Below are 16951 nucleotides of genomic sequence, written 5' to 3' on the forward strand. Positions count from 1 at the left end.
CATTTCCTAACCCAAGCTTCAAAACCTAGTTGGTCTTTTTGTTGTCAATTGTTTGGCAGTGTTGTTTTGGCTCGTATTGTAAACGTTCTTAACTGTGAGAAGCTTTGTGGGCCTTGGTCTGTGTTCTTTCCTGTTTGTGTGTGTGAGTATATGTGTGTGTGCTTGTCTGTGTGTGTGTGTGTGTGTGTGTGGGGGGGGGGGGGGGGGGGGTACGATACTAGTAGATCAACAAATAGAATGTAGTCACTAGCTAAAATAGTTTTGTCGTCTTTTGTGTGTGTTCTTTTCTTGTAGTCTAGACAGCCTATCTACTGAATGGATCTATTCCTCTAAGATACCAGGAGATACTGATTAGATGATAATATGAGGCCTGTGAAAGAAGGCTATTTGTTAAACTTGCATGTCAGTTTATAAAAAGTAAGTTTAATCATTTGATTTGATTTGCGTTCTAATATACAGCTTTGTGACAATACAATGGAAATGCTTTAGGACTGGCAGGAAAGTAATACGAAACAGGGGGCCTACAAGGTATTTAGCGTTGTTGCTCTCCCGAACCCAAAACAAAGACTCTTTCAAGAGACAACTCCCACCTTCCCACTCTCACACTTCCCACTCTCTTTGCAGGATTATATATATACATATGCAGTGCTTTCAAAAATTATTCCGACCCCTTGAATTTTTCCACATTTTGTTACATATTTATATTTATATAGCCTTATTCTAAAATATAATAAATATTTGTTTTCCTCATCAATCTACACAACACCCCTTAATGACAAACAGGTTTTTTATACATTTTTGCAAATGTATTAAAGACAAAGACCAGTAATAAGTATTTAGAACCTTTGCTATGAGACTCGAAATGGAGCTCAGGTGCATCCTGTTTCCATTGATCAGTCTTTGTTTGATGTTTCTACAACTTGATTGCAGTCCATCTCTGGTAAATTCAATTGATTGGACATGATTTAGCAAAAAAACACCTGTCTATATAAAGTCCCACAGTTGACAGTGCACATCAGAGCAAAAATCAAGCAATGAGGTCAAAGGAATTTTCCGTAGAGCTCAGAGACAGGATTGTGATGAGGCACAAATCTGTGGAATGGTACCAAAACATTTTTGCAGCATTGAAGGACCCCAAGCACACAGTGGCCTCTATCATTCTTAAATGGAAGAAGTTAGGAACCACCAAGACTCTTCCTAAAACTGTCCACATGGCCAAACTGAACAATCAGGGGAGGTCCTTGGTCAGGGAGGTGACCAAGAACTCGATGTTCACATAGAGCTCCAGAGTTCCTATGTGGAGATGGGAGAACATTCCAGAAGGACAACCATCTCTGCAGCTCTCCACCAATCAGGTGGTTGTTGCCAGACGGAAGCTACTCCTCAGTAAAAGGCACATGATAGCCAGCTTGGAGTTTGCAAAAAAGGCACCTAAAGGACTCTCAGATCATGATAAACAAGATTCTCTGGTCTAATAAAACCAATATTGAACTATTTGGCCTGAATGCCAAGCGTCACGTCGGGAGTAAACCTAGCACCATGGCTACGGTGAAGCATGGTGGTGGCAGCATCATGCTGTGGGGATGTTTTTCAGCGGCAGGGACTGGGAGACTAGTCAGGATCGAGGGAAAGATAAACGGGACCAAAGTACAGAGAGTTCCTTGATGAAAACCTGCTCCAGAGCGCTCAGGACCTCAGACTCGGGCGATGGTTCACGACAGGACAATGACACTAAGCACACAGCCAAGACAACGCAGGAGTGGCTTCGGGACAAGTCTCTCAATGCACTTGAGTGGCCCAGCCAGAGATCTGGAGAGAACTGGAAATATCTGTGCAGCAATGCTCCCCATCCAACCTGACAGAGCTTGAGAGGATCTGCAGATAAGATTGGGATAAACTCCATCAATACAGGTGTGCCAAGCTTGTAGCGTAATACCCAAGAAGACTCAAGGCTGTAATCGCTGCCAAAGGTAAAAGGTCTGAATACCTGGAGTGTTAAGGTGAATGGAAAGGCACTGGAGCAATGAACGGTCATTGCTGTTTCTGCCTGGCCGGTTCCCCTCTCTCCACTGGGATTCTCTGTCTCTAACCCTATTACACAGGCTGAGTCACTGGCTTACTGGTGCTCTTCCATGCCGTCCCTAGGAGGGGTGCATCACTTGAGTGGGTTGAGTCACTGACGTGATCTTCCTGTCTGGGTTGGCGTCCCCCCTTAGGTTGTGCCGTTGCGAAAATCTTTGTGGGCTATACTCGGCCTTGTCTCAGGATGGTAAGTTGGTGGTTGAAGATATCCCTCTAGTGGTGTGGGGGCTGTGCTTTGGCAAAGTGGGTGGGGTTATATCCTGCCTGTTTGGCCCTGTCCGGGGGTATTGTCGGACGGGGCCACAGTGACTCCCGACCCCTCCTGTCTCAACCTGTCTCAACCTCCAGTATTTTTGCTGTAATAGTTTGTGTCGGGGGCTAGGGTCAGTCTGTTTTATATCTGTATTTCTCCTGTCTTATCCGGTGTCCTGTGTGAATTTAAGTATGCTCTCTCTAATTCTTTCTTTCTCTCTCTCGGAGGACATGAACCTTAGGACCATGCCTCAGGACTACCTGGCCTGATGACTCCTTGCCTTCCCCAGTCCACCTGGCCATGCTGCTGCTCCAGTTTCAACTGTTCTGCCTGCGGCTATATGGAACCCTGACCTGTTCACCGGACGTGCTACCTGTCCCAGACATGCTGCTTTCAATTCTCTAGAGACAGCAGGAGCGGTAAAGATACTCTGAATGATCGGCTATGAAAAGCCATTTACTCCTCAGACATTTACTTCTGAGGTGCTGACCTGTTGCACCCTTGACAACCACTGTGATTATTATTTGACCCTGCTTGTCATCTATGAAAATTGGAACATCTTGGCCATGTTTTGTTATAATCTCAACCCAGCACAGCCAGAGGAGGACTGGCCACCCCTCAGAGCCTGGTTCCTCTCTAGATTTCATCCTAGGTTCTGGCCTTTCTAGGGAGTTTTCCTATCCACCGTGCTTCTACACCTGCATTGCTTGGTTTAGGGTTTTAGGCTGGGTTTCTGTACAGCACTTTGTGACATCAGCTGATGTAAGAAGGGCTTTATGAATTCTGGTTATTTTTTCTATTGATTTTCTCATACCATATATTTTGTTATAGTCTAATACATTATTTTAACATTTCTACAAACTTCAAAGTGTTTTCTATCCACTGGTACCGATTATATGCATATCCTGGCTTCTTGGCCTGAGTAACAGGCAGTTTACTTTGGGCATGTCAGGTGGAAATTCAAAAAAATGAACCCTAGCCCTAACAAGTTTTAAGGGCTTGTAAGTAAGCATTTCACGGTAAAGTCTACACTTGTTGTATTCGGCACATGTGACAAATAAAGTTTAATTTGAAGTCCGCGCTCTTGCTGGGAAAAACAAGGACATTTAGAGACTTGTCCCGAAGCCACTCCTGCATTGGATTGAAACTTGTGAAGTAATTATCACGAGTCAAGTGAGCAGATGCGCTATGCTACAATATTATCTCTACAGGTGACAAACTCAAATTATTGACACTTAAGAGGGCACGTCAGCAGGAAGATTGCCTGGGAATAGTAGCCAATCAGATGCATGCATTTGAGGTGCTCGAGACTATTGCTCGAGTTGAGACCGACTGCAATCAGGTGCATTTCATTATCCAAGGAAATGCATGCAAAATATTCATTGACATTGTTTACATACATTGGAGTAAAACACGTTTGTATTTTGGGTTATTATGCGATACAAGTTGTATTCTTCTATAATCAATGGTGTAAATGGATGTACCAACTAAGGATTCTAGCTTTAACATATTAACACACAGACACAGGAAATTAGTTGTTGTTTTTAATAAATCTGGTGACTCTCAAACAAGGCTTTACTTCTGTTGAGCTGTTTGCTGCCTGCAATGCCTGCCGTCAGAGTGGAGCAGACAGTAAAGACTTTGGAGAGGTAGCTTAGAAATAAAGTTTAACACTATACATTAATCCAATCAAATAAAATTGTATTTGTCACATACACATGTTTAGCAGATGTTATTCCAGGTGTAGCGAAATATGTGTGTTTCTAGCTCCAACAGTACAGTAATATCTAACAATGCACAGCAATACAAACAATACACACACCCTAAAAGTAAAATAATGGAATTAAGGAATATATACATTTTTATTTTATAAAAAAAATAATAAAAATCACCTTTATTTAACCAGGTAGGCTAGTTGAGAACAAGTTCTCATTTACAACTGCGACCTGGCCAAGATAAAGCATAGCAGTGTGAACAGACAACACAGAGTTACACATGGAGTAAACAATTAACAAGTCAATAACACAGTAGAAAAAAAAGAGAGTCTGTATACATTGTGTGCAAAAGGCATGAGGAGGTAGGCGAATAATTAACATTTTGCAGATTAACACTGGAGTGATAAATGATCAGATGGTCATGTACAGGTAGAGATACTGGTGTGCAAAAGAGCAGAAAAGTAAATAAATATAAACAGTATGGGGATGAGGTAGGTAAATTGGGTGGGCTATTTACCGATAGACTATGTACAGCTGCAGCGATCGGTTAGCTGCTCAGATAGCAGATGTTTGAAGTTGGTGAGGGAGATAAAAGTCTCCAACTTCAGCGATTTTTGCAATTCGTTCAAGTCACAGGCAGCAGAGAACTGGAACGAAAGGCGGCCAAATGAGGTGTTGGCTTTAGGGATGATCAGTGAGATACACCTGCTGGAGCGCGTGCTACGCGCTGGATGTTGCCATCGTGACCAGTGAACTGAGATAAGGCGGAGCTTTACCTAGCATGGACTTGTAGATGACCTGGAGCCAGTGGGTCTGGCGACGAATATGTAGCGAGGGCCAGCCGACTAGAGCATACAGGTTGCATTGGTGGGTGGTATAAGGTGCTTTAGTAACAAAACGGATGGCACTGTGATAAACTGCATCCAGTTTGCTGAGTAGAGTATTGGAAACTATTTTGCAGATGACATCGCCGAAGTCGAGGATCGGTAGGATAGTCAGTTTTACTAGCGTAAGTTTGGCGGCCTGAGTGAAGGAGGCTTTGTTGCGGAATAGAAAGCCGACTCTAGATTTGATTTTAGATTGGAGATATTTTATATGAGTCTGGAAGGAGAGTTTACAGTCTAGCCAGACACCTAGGTACTTATAGATGTCCACATATTCTAGGTCGGAACCATCCAGGGTGGTGATGCTAGTCGGGCGTGCGGGTGCAGGCAGAGAACGGTTGAAAATCATGCATTTGGTTTTACTAGCGTTTAAGAGCAGTTGGAGGCCACGGAAGGAGTGTTGTATGGCGTTGAAGCTCGTTTGGAGGTTAGATAGCACAGTGTCCAAGGAAGGGCCGGAAGTATACAGAATGGTGTCGTCTGCGTAGAGGTGGATCAGGGAATCGCCCGCAGCAAGAGCAACATCATTGATATATACAGAGAAAAGAGTCGGCCCGAGAATTGAACCCTGTGGCACCCCCATAGAGACTGCCAGAGGACCGGACAACATGCCCTCCGATTTGACACACTGAACACTGTCTGCAAAGTAGTTGGTGAACCAGGCAAGGCAGTCATTAGAAAAACCGAGGATACTGAGTCTGCCGATAAGAATATGGTGATTGACAGAGTTGAAAGCATTGGCCAGGTCGATGAAGACTGCTGCACAGTACTGTCTTTTATCGATGGCGGTTATGATATCGTTTAGTACCTTGAGCGTGGCTGAGGTGCACCCGTGACCGGCTCGGAAACCAGATTGCACAGCGGAGAAGGTACGGTGGGATTCGAGATGGTCAGTGACCTGTTTGTTGACTTGGCTTTCGAAGACCTTAGATAGGCAGGGCAGGATGGATATAGGTCTGTAACAGTTTGGGTCCAGGGTGTCTCCCCCTTTGAAGAGGGGGATGACTGCGGCAGCTTTCCAATCCTTGGGGATATCAGACGATATGAAAGAGAGGTTGAACAGGCTGGTAATAGGGGTTGCGACAATGATGGCGGATAGTTTCAGAAATAGAGGGTCCAGATTGTCAAGCCCAGCTGATTTGTACGGGTCCAGGTTTTGCAGCTCTTTCAGAACATCTGCTATCTGGATTTGGGTAAAGGAGAACCTGGAGAGGCTTGGGCGAGTAGCTGCGGGGGGTGCGGAGCTGTTTGCCGAGGTTGGAGTAGCCAGGAGGAAGGCATGGCCAGCCGTTGAGAAATGCTTGTTGAAGTTTTCGATAATCATCGATTTATCGGTGGTGACCGTGTTACCTAGCCTCAGTGCAGTGGGCAGCTGGGAGGAGGTTCTCTTGTTCTACATGGACTTTACAGTGTCCCAGAACTTTTTGGAGTTAGCTACAGGATGCAAATTTCTGCCTGAAGAATCTGTCCTTGGTTTGACTGACTGCGTGTATTGGTTCCTGACTTCCCTGAACAGTTGCAAATCGCGGGGACTATTCGATGCTATTGCAGTCCGCCACAGGATGTTTTTGTGCTGGTCGAGGGCAGTCAGGTCTGGAGTGAACCAAGGGCTATATCTGTTCTTAGTTCTGCATTTTTTGAACAGAGCATGCTTATCTAAAATGGTGAGGAAGTTACGTTTAAAGAATGACCAGGCATCCTCAACTGACGGGATGAGGTCAATATCCTCCCAGGATACCCGGGCCAGGTCGATTGGAAAGACCTGCTCGCAGAAGTGTTTTAGGGAGCGTTTGACAGTGATGAGGGGTGGTCGTTTGACTGCGGATCCGTATCGGATACAGGCAATGAGGCAGTGATCACTGAGATTCTGGTTGAAGACAGAGGAGGTGTATTTGGAGGGCCAGTTGGTCAGGATGACGTCTATGAGGGTGCCCTTGTTGACAGATTTAGGGTTGTACCTGGTGGGTTCCTTGATGATTTGTGTGAGATTGAGGGCATCTAGCTTAGATGGTAGGACTGCCGGGGTGTTAAGCATATCCCAGTTTAGGTCACCTAACAGAACAAACTCTGAAGCTAGATGGGGGGCGATCAATTCACAAATGGTGTCCAGGGCACAGCTGGGAGCTGAGGGAGGTCGGTAGCAGGCAACAGTGAGAGACTTATTTCTGGAGAGAGTAATTTTTTAAATTAGTAGTTCGAACTGTTTGGGTATGGACCTGGAAAGTATGACATTACTGCAACTCCTTCCCCTTTGGCAGTTCTATCTTGATGGAAAATGTTATAGTTGGGTATGGAAATCTCAGATTTTTTGGTGGCCTTCCTAAACCAGAATTCAGACACGGCAAGGACATCAGGGTTAGCAGAGTGTGCTAAAGCAGTGAGTAAAACAAACTTAGGGAGGAGGCTTCTGATGTTGACATGCATGAAACCAAGGCTTTTTCGATCACAGAAGTCAACGAATGAGGGTGCCTGGGGACATGCAGGGCCTGGGTTTACCTCCACATCACCCGCGGAACAGAGGAAGAGTAGTATGAGGGTGCGGCTAAAGGCTATCAAAACTGGTCGCCTAGAGCGTTGGGGACAAAGAATAAAAAGAGCAGATTTCTGGGCATGGTAGAAGACATTCAGGGCATAATGCGCAGACAGGGGTATGGTGGGGTGCGGGTACAGCGGAGGTAAGCCCAGGCACTGGGTGATGATAAGAGAGGTTGTATCTCTGGACATGCTGGTTGTAATGGGTGAGGTCACTGCATTGTGTGGGAGGTGGGACAAAGGAGGTATCAGAGGTATGAAGAGTGGAACTAGGGGCTCCATTGTAAACTAAAACAATGATAACTAACCTGAACAACAGTATACAAGGCATATTGACATATGAGAGAGACATACAGCGAGGCATACAGTAATCCCAGGTGTTGATTGGGAGAGCTAGCTAAAACAGCAGGTGAGACAAATATTAGGATGAACAATGTCAGAGTGGCATACAGTAGAGTAGAATACAGTATATACATATGAGATGAGTAAAGAAAAATATGTAAACATTATTAAAGTGACTAGTTTTCTATTTTTAAAGTGTATGTTTCTGGGCATAGTAGAAGACATTCAGGGCATAATGCGCAGACAGGGGTATGGTGGGGTGCGGGTACAGCAGAGGTAAGCCCAGGCACTGGGTGATGATAAGAGAGGTTGTATCTCTGGACATGCTGGTTGTAATGGGTGAGGTCACTGCATTGTGTGGGAGGTGGGACAAAGGAGGTATCAGAGGTATGAAGAGTGGAACTAGGGGCTCCATTGTAAACTAAAACAATGATAACTAACCTGAACAACAGTATACAAGGCATATTGACATATGAGAGAGACATACAGCGAGGCATACAGTAATCCCAGGTGTTGATTGGGAGAGCTAGCTAAAACAGCAGGTGAGACAAATATTAGGATGAACAATGTCAGAGTGGCATACAGTAGAGTAGAATACAGTATATACATATGAGATGAGTAAAGAAAAATATGTAAACATTATTAAAGTGACTAGTTTTCTATTTTTAAAGTGGCCAGTGATTTCAAGTCTTTGTATATGGGGCAGCAGCCTCTAAGGTGCACGGTTATGTAACCGGGAGGAAGCCGCCTAGTGATGGCTGTTTAACAGTCTGAAGGGCTTGAGATAGAAGTTGATTTTCAGTTTCTCAGTCCCAGCTTTGATGCACCTGTACTGACTGACCTTGCCTTCTAGATGATAACTGGGTGAATAGGCAGTGGCTCGGGTGGTTGTTGTCTTTGATTATCTTTTTGGCCTTCCTGTGACATCGGGTGCTGTAGGTGTCCTGGAAGGCAGGTAGTGTGCCCCCAATGATGCGTTGGGCAGACCTCACCACACCATTTGGTGATACAGCCTGAAAGGATGTTCTCAGTGGACCTTATTACTATGTAACTACACAGTAATAACTGTAGTAACAATGTAGTAGTTACATAGGTGTTACTATGTACCTACATGGTTATAAGGGTGTAGCACTGTTATTACACAATTGGAACAAGGAATGTTGTGATTAGACATCCACTTGCTGAAGGTTATTCCACATGTGTAATTACTTATGTTAATACACATTTGATTTTTCCACTATGTAATTCATGTTTTGTAATTACATGTTGAAAGTCACCTGTGAATTACCATGTTAATACATCAAACCAAAATGTGACCTTGTTCCATGTTACATGTGTTACTAGGTGCCACTACATCGAATCCACATGTAATGGTCAGGGTTAATAAATAGGCTAGGACCTGTGTCGTGGAAATTTCCTCTATTTACCAAATCATGAGCGCAAACCACAACACAAGTCAGAGTTAGTTATCAAAGTCCATCTTTAATTATATGAGCTCTATCACAACCCTGTGACTCTCAGATCAATTCAGTGTCTATCAATGAATTCTCTGAGGGCCCCCACTACATTGCAACTGAGATCCTTTAATAGCAAAGAACACACATAGTCAGACAGCATAGACATAATAAATCGTTCAGCTTTGTCTCCTTACTCAAACCCCGAAACCATAAACCAATCCTCCATATCAACACGCATATATCAAATTGTCATTTTAGATACAACCAATTCTAAATACAACCAATCCTGGACAAGCTCACGAAGAGGAGAGTGAGGCTATAGGTTAAGATAAGAGGGAGCATGAGAATGATTCCACACACTGCCATCCTCCTCTCCCCGATGGGAAAAGTAGGGAGTGACTGGCACACAGACACAGTGGAGCAAAATATATGTTTACACATGATGACACCTTGACCTCTCCCCTCTCTGCGGCCCATGCAACTTAGTCTTGACATAGAACAGATAACTGCCAATGGCCACCACTATAGTACAACAAAATACATTCTTATGAGAAATAACTCATAAGCATATCATGAAAATAAAACATCTTATCTATGTTACCCACCAATTCTGATTATTCCCCAACACCTGGTAACAACAATTGTAACAAGGCACAGCCTGTCATTAACTACTGGTCCTTTTCTGTTAGTGTTGGGTTAAGCCACGGAAGAAGAGTAGCCAGTAGTTAAAGCTTAAATGTGTCTGCCTTGGTAGGCTTACTCTCTCTGGGGTGGAACGGTATGGCCTAACTTTAAAAAGTAACATTCTCAGATTCATAATGACGTCTCAAATGTAATTATTTGCAAACAAGATTAACACATACTCCTATTACTCTATCCATTCTTAGCCTGTAATTCTGGTAATTTGTGTGGTATTAAAAAATATTATCCTAAGGTTTCCAGTCTTTGACCAGCAAGTATGATGATAGATAATGCAATGATTTTACAATAAAGGAGATCTTTCCACCCACAACTGTCATGAATCGCAACGAAGATGGTGCCTCTTCCTGTTCGGGCGGCGCTCGGCGGTCGTCGTTGCCGGTCTACTAGCTGCCACGATCCCCTTTTCTGTTTCATTTAGTTGTGTCTGATTAGTTGCACCTGTTTCATATTTAGGTTTTGGTTGTGGGCTATTTAAACCCAGTAGGCCCGCCGTAGTAGGCATGTTCTCTGCTATCCACTTTGTTAAAATATTTATTTTTGTAATATGGGAGGGTTACTTGTTTTTTTTCAGGTGTTCAGGGAGAGTTTAGTTAAACTATATTTTGCTGATGGGAGGGAAATTCATTTTAATTTCAGAGAGGTAATAATAACCCTTATTATAAATAACATATACTCCCTTAGTGTTAGGGCTAAAATTAGCAGTGTGGTTAGGGTTAGGTTTAAAATCACATTTTAGGAAGATAATATGTAGAAATAGGTGGGGTAAATGACTTTGTGGCTGTGGTAACTAAAGACAATGAGGCACAACTCTGATATAAAGTACTTTTTCTCAAAGTTGCCGAGATGTTATGTGTACTACTATGAGTACGCTCACAACAACCTAATCATTACAAAACTTCTATTCGATCAAATTAGCCACTCATAGCAAATAACCCATTAGATTTTTTGTTAACCAAATTTGACACTCTCATTGACCGCAATACAAACACTCCTAGCTTGGTGAGCAAAAAAACAAAGAGATAAACGCCACCTTCTGGAGCAATCCGATTTTGGGCTCAGTCATCACTCTCACTTCACCTCTTCCTCTTTGTCTGCATCCAAAATCTGTCTCTATTTCTGTCTCTTAAAACCTCTTAGGGCTGAAATCCAGTTAACGGGATCGATATGAAAACAGCCAGGGAAAGTGCAAGGCGCCAAATTCAAGACAACAAAAATCTCATAATTAAAATTCCTCAAGCATACAAGTATTTTACACCATTTTAAAGATACAATTATCGGTAATCCAGCCACACTGTCCGATTTCAAAAAGGCTTTACAGTGAAAGCACCACAAACGATTATGTTAGGTCACCACCAAGCCACAGAAAAACAAAGCAATTTTACCAGCCAAAGAGAGGAGTCACAAAAAGCACAAATAGCGAGAAAATGAATGACTAACCTTTGATGATCTTCATCAGATGATACTCATAGGACTTCATATTACACAATACATGTATGTTTTGTTTGATAAAGTTCATATTTATATAAAAAAAATCGGAATATAAATTGGTGCGTTATGTTCAGTAGTTCCAGAAACATCCACTGATTTAGCATAGCCACATCAATTTACAGAAATATTAATGTTAATGTTGATGAAAATATAAGTGTTATACATGGAATTATAGATATACTTCTCCTTAACTTCTTAATCCACCTGTCGTCTCAGATTTTGAAATTGTGCTTTACAGTGAAAGCAATCCAAGTGTTTGTATAAGTTTATCGATCGCATGACAAAACATTAAGTACACTTAGCATCAGGTAGCTTGGTCACGAAAATCAGAAAAGCAATCAAATTAATCGTTTACCTTTGATGATCTTCGGATGTTTTCACTTACGAGACTCCCAGTTACACAACAAATGTTCCTTTTGTTCCATAAAGATTATTTTTAGATCCAAAATACCTCTGTTTGTTTGTCGCGTTATGATCAGAAATCCACAGGAAAGAGCGGTCACGACAACGCAGATGAAAATTCCAAATAGTTTCCGTAATGTCCACAGAAACATGTCAATTTTTTTTAATAATCAATCCTCAGGTTGTTTTTAAAATATATAATCGATAACATATCAACCGCAAATATTTTTTACAGTAGGAGAGGTGAAAACAATATCTGTCCAAATTCCGTTGCGCGAGCAAAACTCATGTGACCACTTGAGAACCGCATGTTATGGTTCTGGCTCATTTTTCAAAATAAAAGCCTGAAAATATGTCTGAAGACTGTTGACACCTTGAGGAAGCGATAGGAAAAGGAATCTGGTTCATATCCATTTAAATCCAGCAAAGGGAGGCTATGAAACATGGAGTTTTCAAAATAGAAGCCACTTCCTGTTTTGATTTTCCTCAGGGTTTCGCCAGCAATATCAGTTCTGTTATGCTCACAGACAATATTTTGACAGTTTTGGAAACTTTAGAGTGTTTTCTATCCAATACTAATAATAATATGCATATACAGTATTAGCAACTGAGACTGAGGAGCTGGCCATTTTACAATGTGCACCTTTTCATCCAAGCTAAGATGCCCCTCCCCCTCCTGGGACCTCCACATGGCCCAGGTTCGGATGGCCTTGCTCTCTCACCCCATTGGATGACACCCTGAGTATGTTATTGGTGGAAGTGGTGGTGTGGAGACCACTACCACTGTACTCCCTCAGTGCTACAGGGTAGGAGTAGCAGTGCCTGCTGGGTGAGGTTAACATAGTTCACTTGCTCCTGACTGGCATACATCAGATACTGCCTCCGACTGGTCATTGGTCTGATGTCTGGCTGTGACAGCTTGGCTGGCTGCTTTGGAGGCACCTGAACTTGAGGCACATCTGGACACAATGTTCCAACTTCATCTGCCTCATGGGGATAACTTGGGGGATCATTCTGAGGCATCTGCATTGTGTCTCTGCCAAACTCTGTCCGGATGTTTATCTTGCTCATGCTCCCCTGAGAAATGTGTCGATGTATCCAAGAGGCTTGGGCTCCATCCCCCCTACGCGTCCCCTCTGAAGAGTTTCCACACTGGGGAAGGCATCTGCCGTAGGGCCCTGGCCATCTGGGGCTTCCATGACAGCCGGCTCCCAACCCAGAGAGAAGATGGGGCTCTGGAGGGCCACGGCGTGGCGGGGGCTTAGGTAGAGGTAGACCTCTGCCCCATTGCTGGACACCAGGTTACTTCGGTACTTGGGGTCGACGGTGGTGGAGCTCCAGAGGTTGGAGCACACAGAGGATTTCTTCACGTCCACAGACTTGTAGCTGCCCAGTCCTGGCGTCATCATCGTGTCCAGGTCACCTGAAGGAACAGAAATGTAACCAATTGATCTTTAGAACTCTATTCCAATGAGACCCTACTCAAATATAGAGTCAATCCAATCTATCACAGCATGATGAAGACATCCTGAGCTCACAATAACCAATAGTTTAGACTAAGTCTATCTAAGGTGCAGTTTTGAGAGTGGTGATCAGCTGTGGAAACGGGCCTCTGTCTGGCCCTGTCGGCGCCCGTGGTGCCAGTGTGGATCCTACTGCTGCCCAGGTGCTGCCCTTTCCCCCATGGGGGGGGGGGGGGTTAGGGTGGGTGTTGGTCTCCTCAACGGAGTGCCGGCAGGATGCCACATTCTTCTGGGCTGCTATACTGAGGGTGTGAGATCCAGAGGGGCCATGGGGAGAGAGAAGGCTAGTTTGGGAGGAGGAGAGGCACTCGCTGTATACCGTTGTGTAGGAGTTGGACAAAGACCTGGAGCCGCAATCACTGAGGTCATAGAAACCTGGAGGAGAGGAGAGAATCAAATTTTTTGGCCAACTCCCTCACAACCCACAACAAGAAATGTGTGGAAGTCTGTGCTCATGTCAATGTGCTCTAAGGCAGGTAGAGTGCCAGTCCATTTGTATGATAAGATCGTGTGTGTGTACTACTGACCTGAGCTGGATCTACTTTTGCTCTCCAGTTTCTCAATGGAGGCATTGCACACGTCCAGCTTTAGATCACTGATCTGCTGGTCCAGATGCTGCAGGTGTGTCTTCAGCCCCACATCCTGCCTGCGCAGGCATGACTGCGACACACACCAGACACAGTCAGCATACATTTAGGGATCAGAGGTTACAGCACAAGACATTAACACACTAGTAAGTAGTCTTGTCCAAGGCAGGAGTCGATCTCCTGTTCCTGTAGCGCCTGTTATGGATGATGCGAATTTTCGCAGCTTTTTGTTAAAAATCGCGCAACATTTCAAAGTCCTGCTACTCATGCCAGGAATATAGTATATGCATATGATAAGTATGTGTGGATAGAAAACACTCTGAAGTTTCTAAAACTGGTTAAATCGGGTCTGTGGCTATAACAGAACGTGTTTAGGAGTAAAAATCCCTGGTAAAACTGTTTACCAAAAACAAAAACAAAATATTCGTCCGCCATTCAATGAATTGTTTAAGACGAGAGAAAATATATGCGAACCCCCTGTAAACGCATACAGCTTCCACATGGTGTCGCCATTGTTATCAATATCAGAATCATTTATCCTTGGTTACAACACGAATAGACCCCTCCTTTCTTGCGGCGCATCACAGTATGTTGTGAAACTGAAAAAGTGGACGATGATTTCCAGACTTGCTGCTATCGAATACAGATCGCCCCGTGATCAATTTGATACATCATTAACGTTTATTAATACCTAAAGTTGGTTTAGAAAAGTCGTTTGAAGTGATTTGTAAAAGTTTATAGGCGACTTTTGTAATTTTAAAAAGTGACGTTGCGTCTTGTAAATGGACTTTTCTCAGCATCAGACTGGTCTTCAGCAAATGACATTTTGGGTATACAATGACGGATTTAATCGGGAAAAATACCCAATTGTGATGTTTATGGGACATATAGGAGTGCCAACAAAGAAGCTCGTCCAAGGTAATGAATGTTTTATATTTTATTTCTGCGTTTTGGGTAGCGCCGGCTACCGCAAAATCTGTTGTTTACGTGTCGTGCTGGTATTTTGGGGGGTGCATGCTATCAGATAATAGCTTCTCATGCTTTCGCCGAAAAGCATTTTACAAATCTGACTTGGTGGCTAGATTCACAACGAGTGTAGCTTTAATTCAGTACCTTGCATGTGTATTTTTATGAAAGTTTGAGCTTTATCGAGTACTTTACTCAAGTACTATAGGTGGCGCTCTGAAATTTCCGCTGAGCTATCCCTGTGCAGGGACCACCTCCATAAGAAGGTTTACAGCACAAGACATTAACACACTAGTAAGTAGTCTTGTCCAAGGCAGGAGTCGATCTCCTGTTCCTGTAGCGTACTAAGTAGGAATCTCTCAGTGCACTTGCCAGGGGTTATACACTTAGAAAACAAAAAACAATGACAGAGCATGGATGATGATTAACCAGTGGAGGACAGGGGGGAGCCTAGGGATGCAATCGGGGTGAATTTTCATTTTGCATGATGTTTGGGGGCTTCATCCATAATTTCTTTGATTGGAGAAGTGCAATTTTTTTTAATTTTTTTTTTTAAGGTCCCTATTATTAGCTTGATCCCTAACCAATCACTTACAACAAAACCATTCCACAGAAATACAACAGGGTCAAACTATCTCCGAGTTACAGGATCCTACAATTGGCCTTTGGCTGTATGTTTCCACTAACATTAAAATGGTTAATGATCAGATACACTGCACTCCCCTATCCCCAGTGTTCCGTGATCCTGAAACTAACCTCGAGTTATAACTCCCAACACCAACTGTAATTATTATTATTATTATTTTTAAATTGAACCTTTATTTATTTAACTAGGCAAGTCAGCTAAGAACAAATTCGTATTTACAATGACGCCCTACACAGGCCAAACCCGGATGACTCTGGGCTAATTGTGCGCTGCACTATGGGACTCCCAATTACGGCCGGTTGTGATACAGACTGCAGTAATCATGAAAAAACAGTCCCAACTGACAATGTTAGAACAGACAAGATAGATCAAGATATCAACCTACTATATCTGCGCAATTATAGGAATTTCAGTGCAAATTAAATGTGTAAACATTGACTATCTGGAACCATATAAAATATTATGTTCACTGCCAATTATATCGTGCCTAATAATTTTAAACAATCAAAATCCATGTTCTAACTAAATTGTGTATTCTACAGTAATTTACGTTTTAGGCTCAGCCTATGCATCAACCAAATAAGCTTCTTCTTATGGGAAAAGAAAAACAAACTAATATTTCGTATGGAAAAAGCGGGCCCAACCAGTTGTTGCTTGAGGGCTGACATAGTCGCCTTCAAGCGCTGTTCCTCGGTCCCCTGAAGGTCCGTCCCATCCATACGCAGTGCCCAGTTTACCATGTAGCACTGTTTCTCTTTGAGAAAATGCAATTCCTGCAGTCCGGCAAGTGCTTCTTGAAATCTCTCCCCGACCTGTCCGTGATTGATGCCCACAGCCATCAGTCCAGATTTGGATACCTTTTTACTCAACATTTTGGAGAGTGCTGTCCAGGCATATCCAGGAAAGAAAGGGAGGAACACGGTAGACTATCAGCAGTCATACGGCAATTACGCACTCAGTGCGTTAGCGGCTGCGAACCTGTACCTGTTTAGGACTGCACTAGAATTTGGCCCGCACCCTGGTCACTCGTCCTATTGGCTGGGGGGCAATACACACAACCACAACACATGGCAAAGTCGGTGGTAAATACCCTATTTACAATCAATGCACAAATCCTCCTCTCGTTGGGGATAGGGGGCAGTATTTTCACTTTGGATGAATTGTGTGCCCATAGTGAACTGCATCCTACTCTGTCCTGCATATTATTATTACTATTGGATAGAAAACACTCTGAAGTTTCTAAAACTGTTTGAATTATGTCTGTGAGTATAACAGAACTCATAGGGGCAGGCAATCTTCCAAACAAGAAGTGAAATTCTGAATGTGGGTCAAATTTGACGTCATCGCCCCTTCCCTTCCAAACAAGATATGG

At 43.3% G+C, this 16951-nt stretch overlaps 1 protein-coding gene across 1 annotated transcript; it reads right to left on the reverse strand.

Moving 5' to 3' along the window:
• Positions 1-12513: 12513 nt before the first annotated feature.
• On the reverse strand, positions 12514-16418 carry dact2 (dishevelled binding antagonist of beta catenin 2). The gene is given in 7 exon segments (XM_090184470.1): positions 12514-12673; positions 12675-12933; positions 12936-13283; positions 13457-13535; positions 13538-13755; positions 13908-14040; positions 16224-16418. Coding segments are annotated over 7 exon segments (1392 nt in total).
• Positions 16419-16951: the final 533 nt, after the last annotated feature.

The sequence above is a fragment of the Oncorhynchus mykiss genome, chromosome 1 (genome assembly GCF_057628025.1).
Source record: "Oncorhynchus mykiss isolate SJ-2025 chromosome 1, ASM5762802v1, whole genome shotgun sequence".
NCBI classification, from domain to species: Eukaryota; Metazoa; Chordata; class Actinopteri; order Salmoniformes; family Salmonidae; genus Oncorhynchus; species Oncorhynchus mykiss.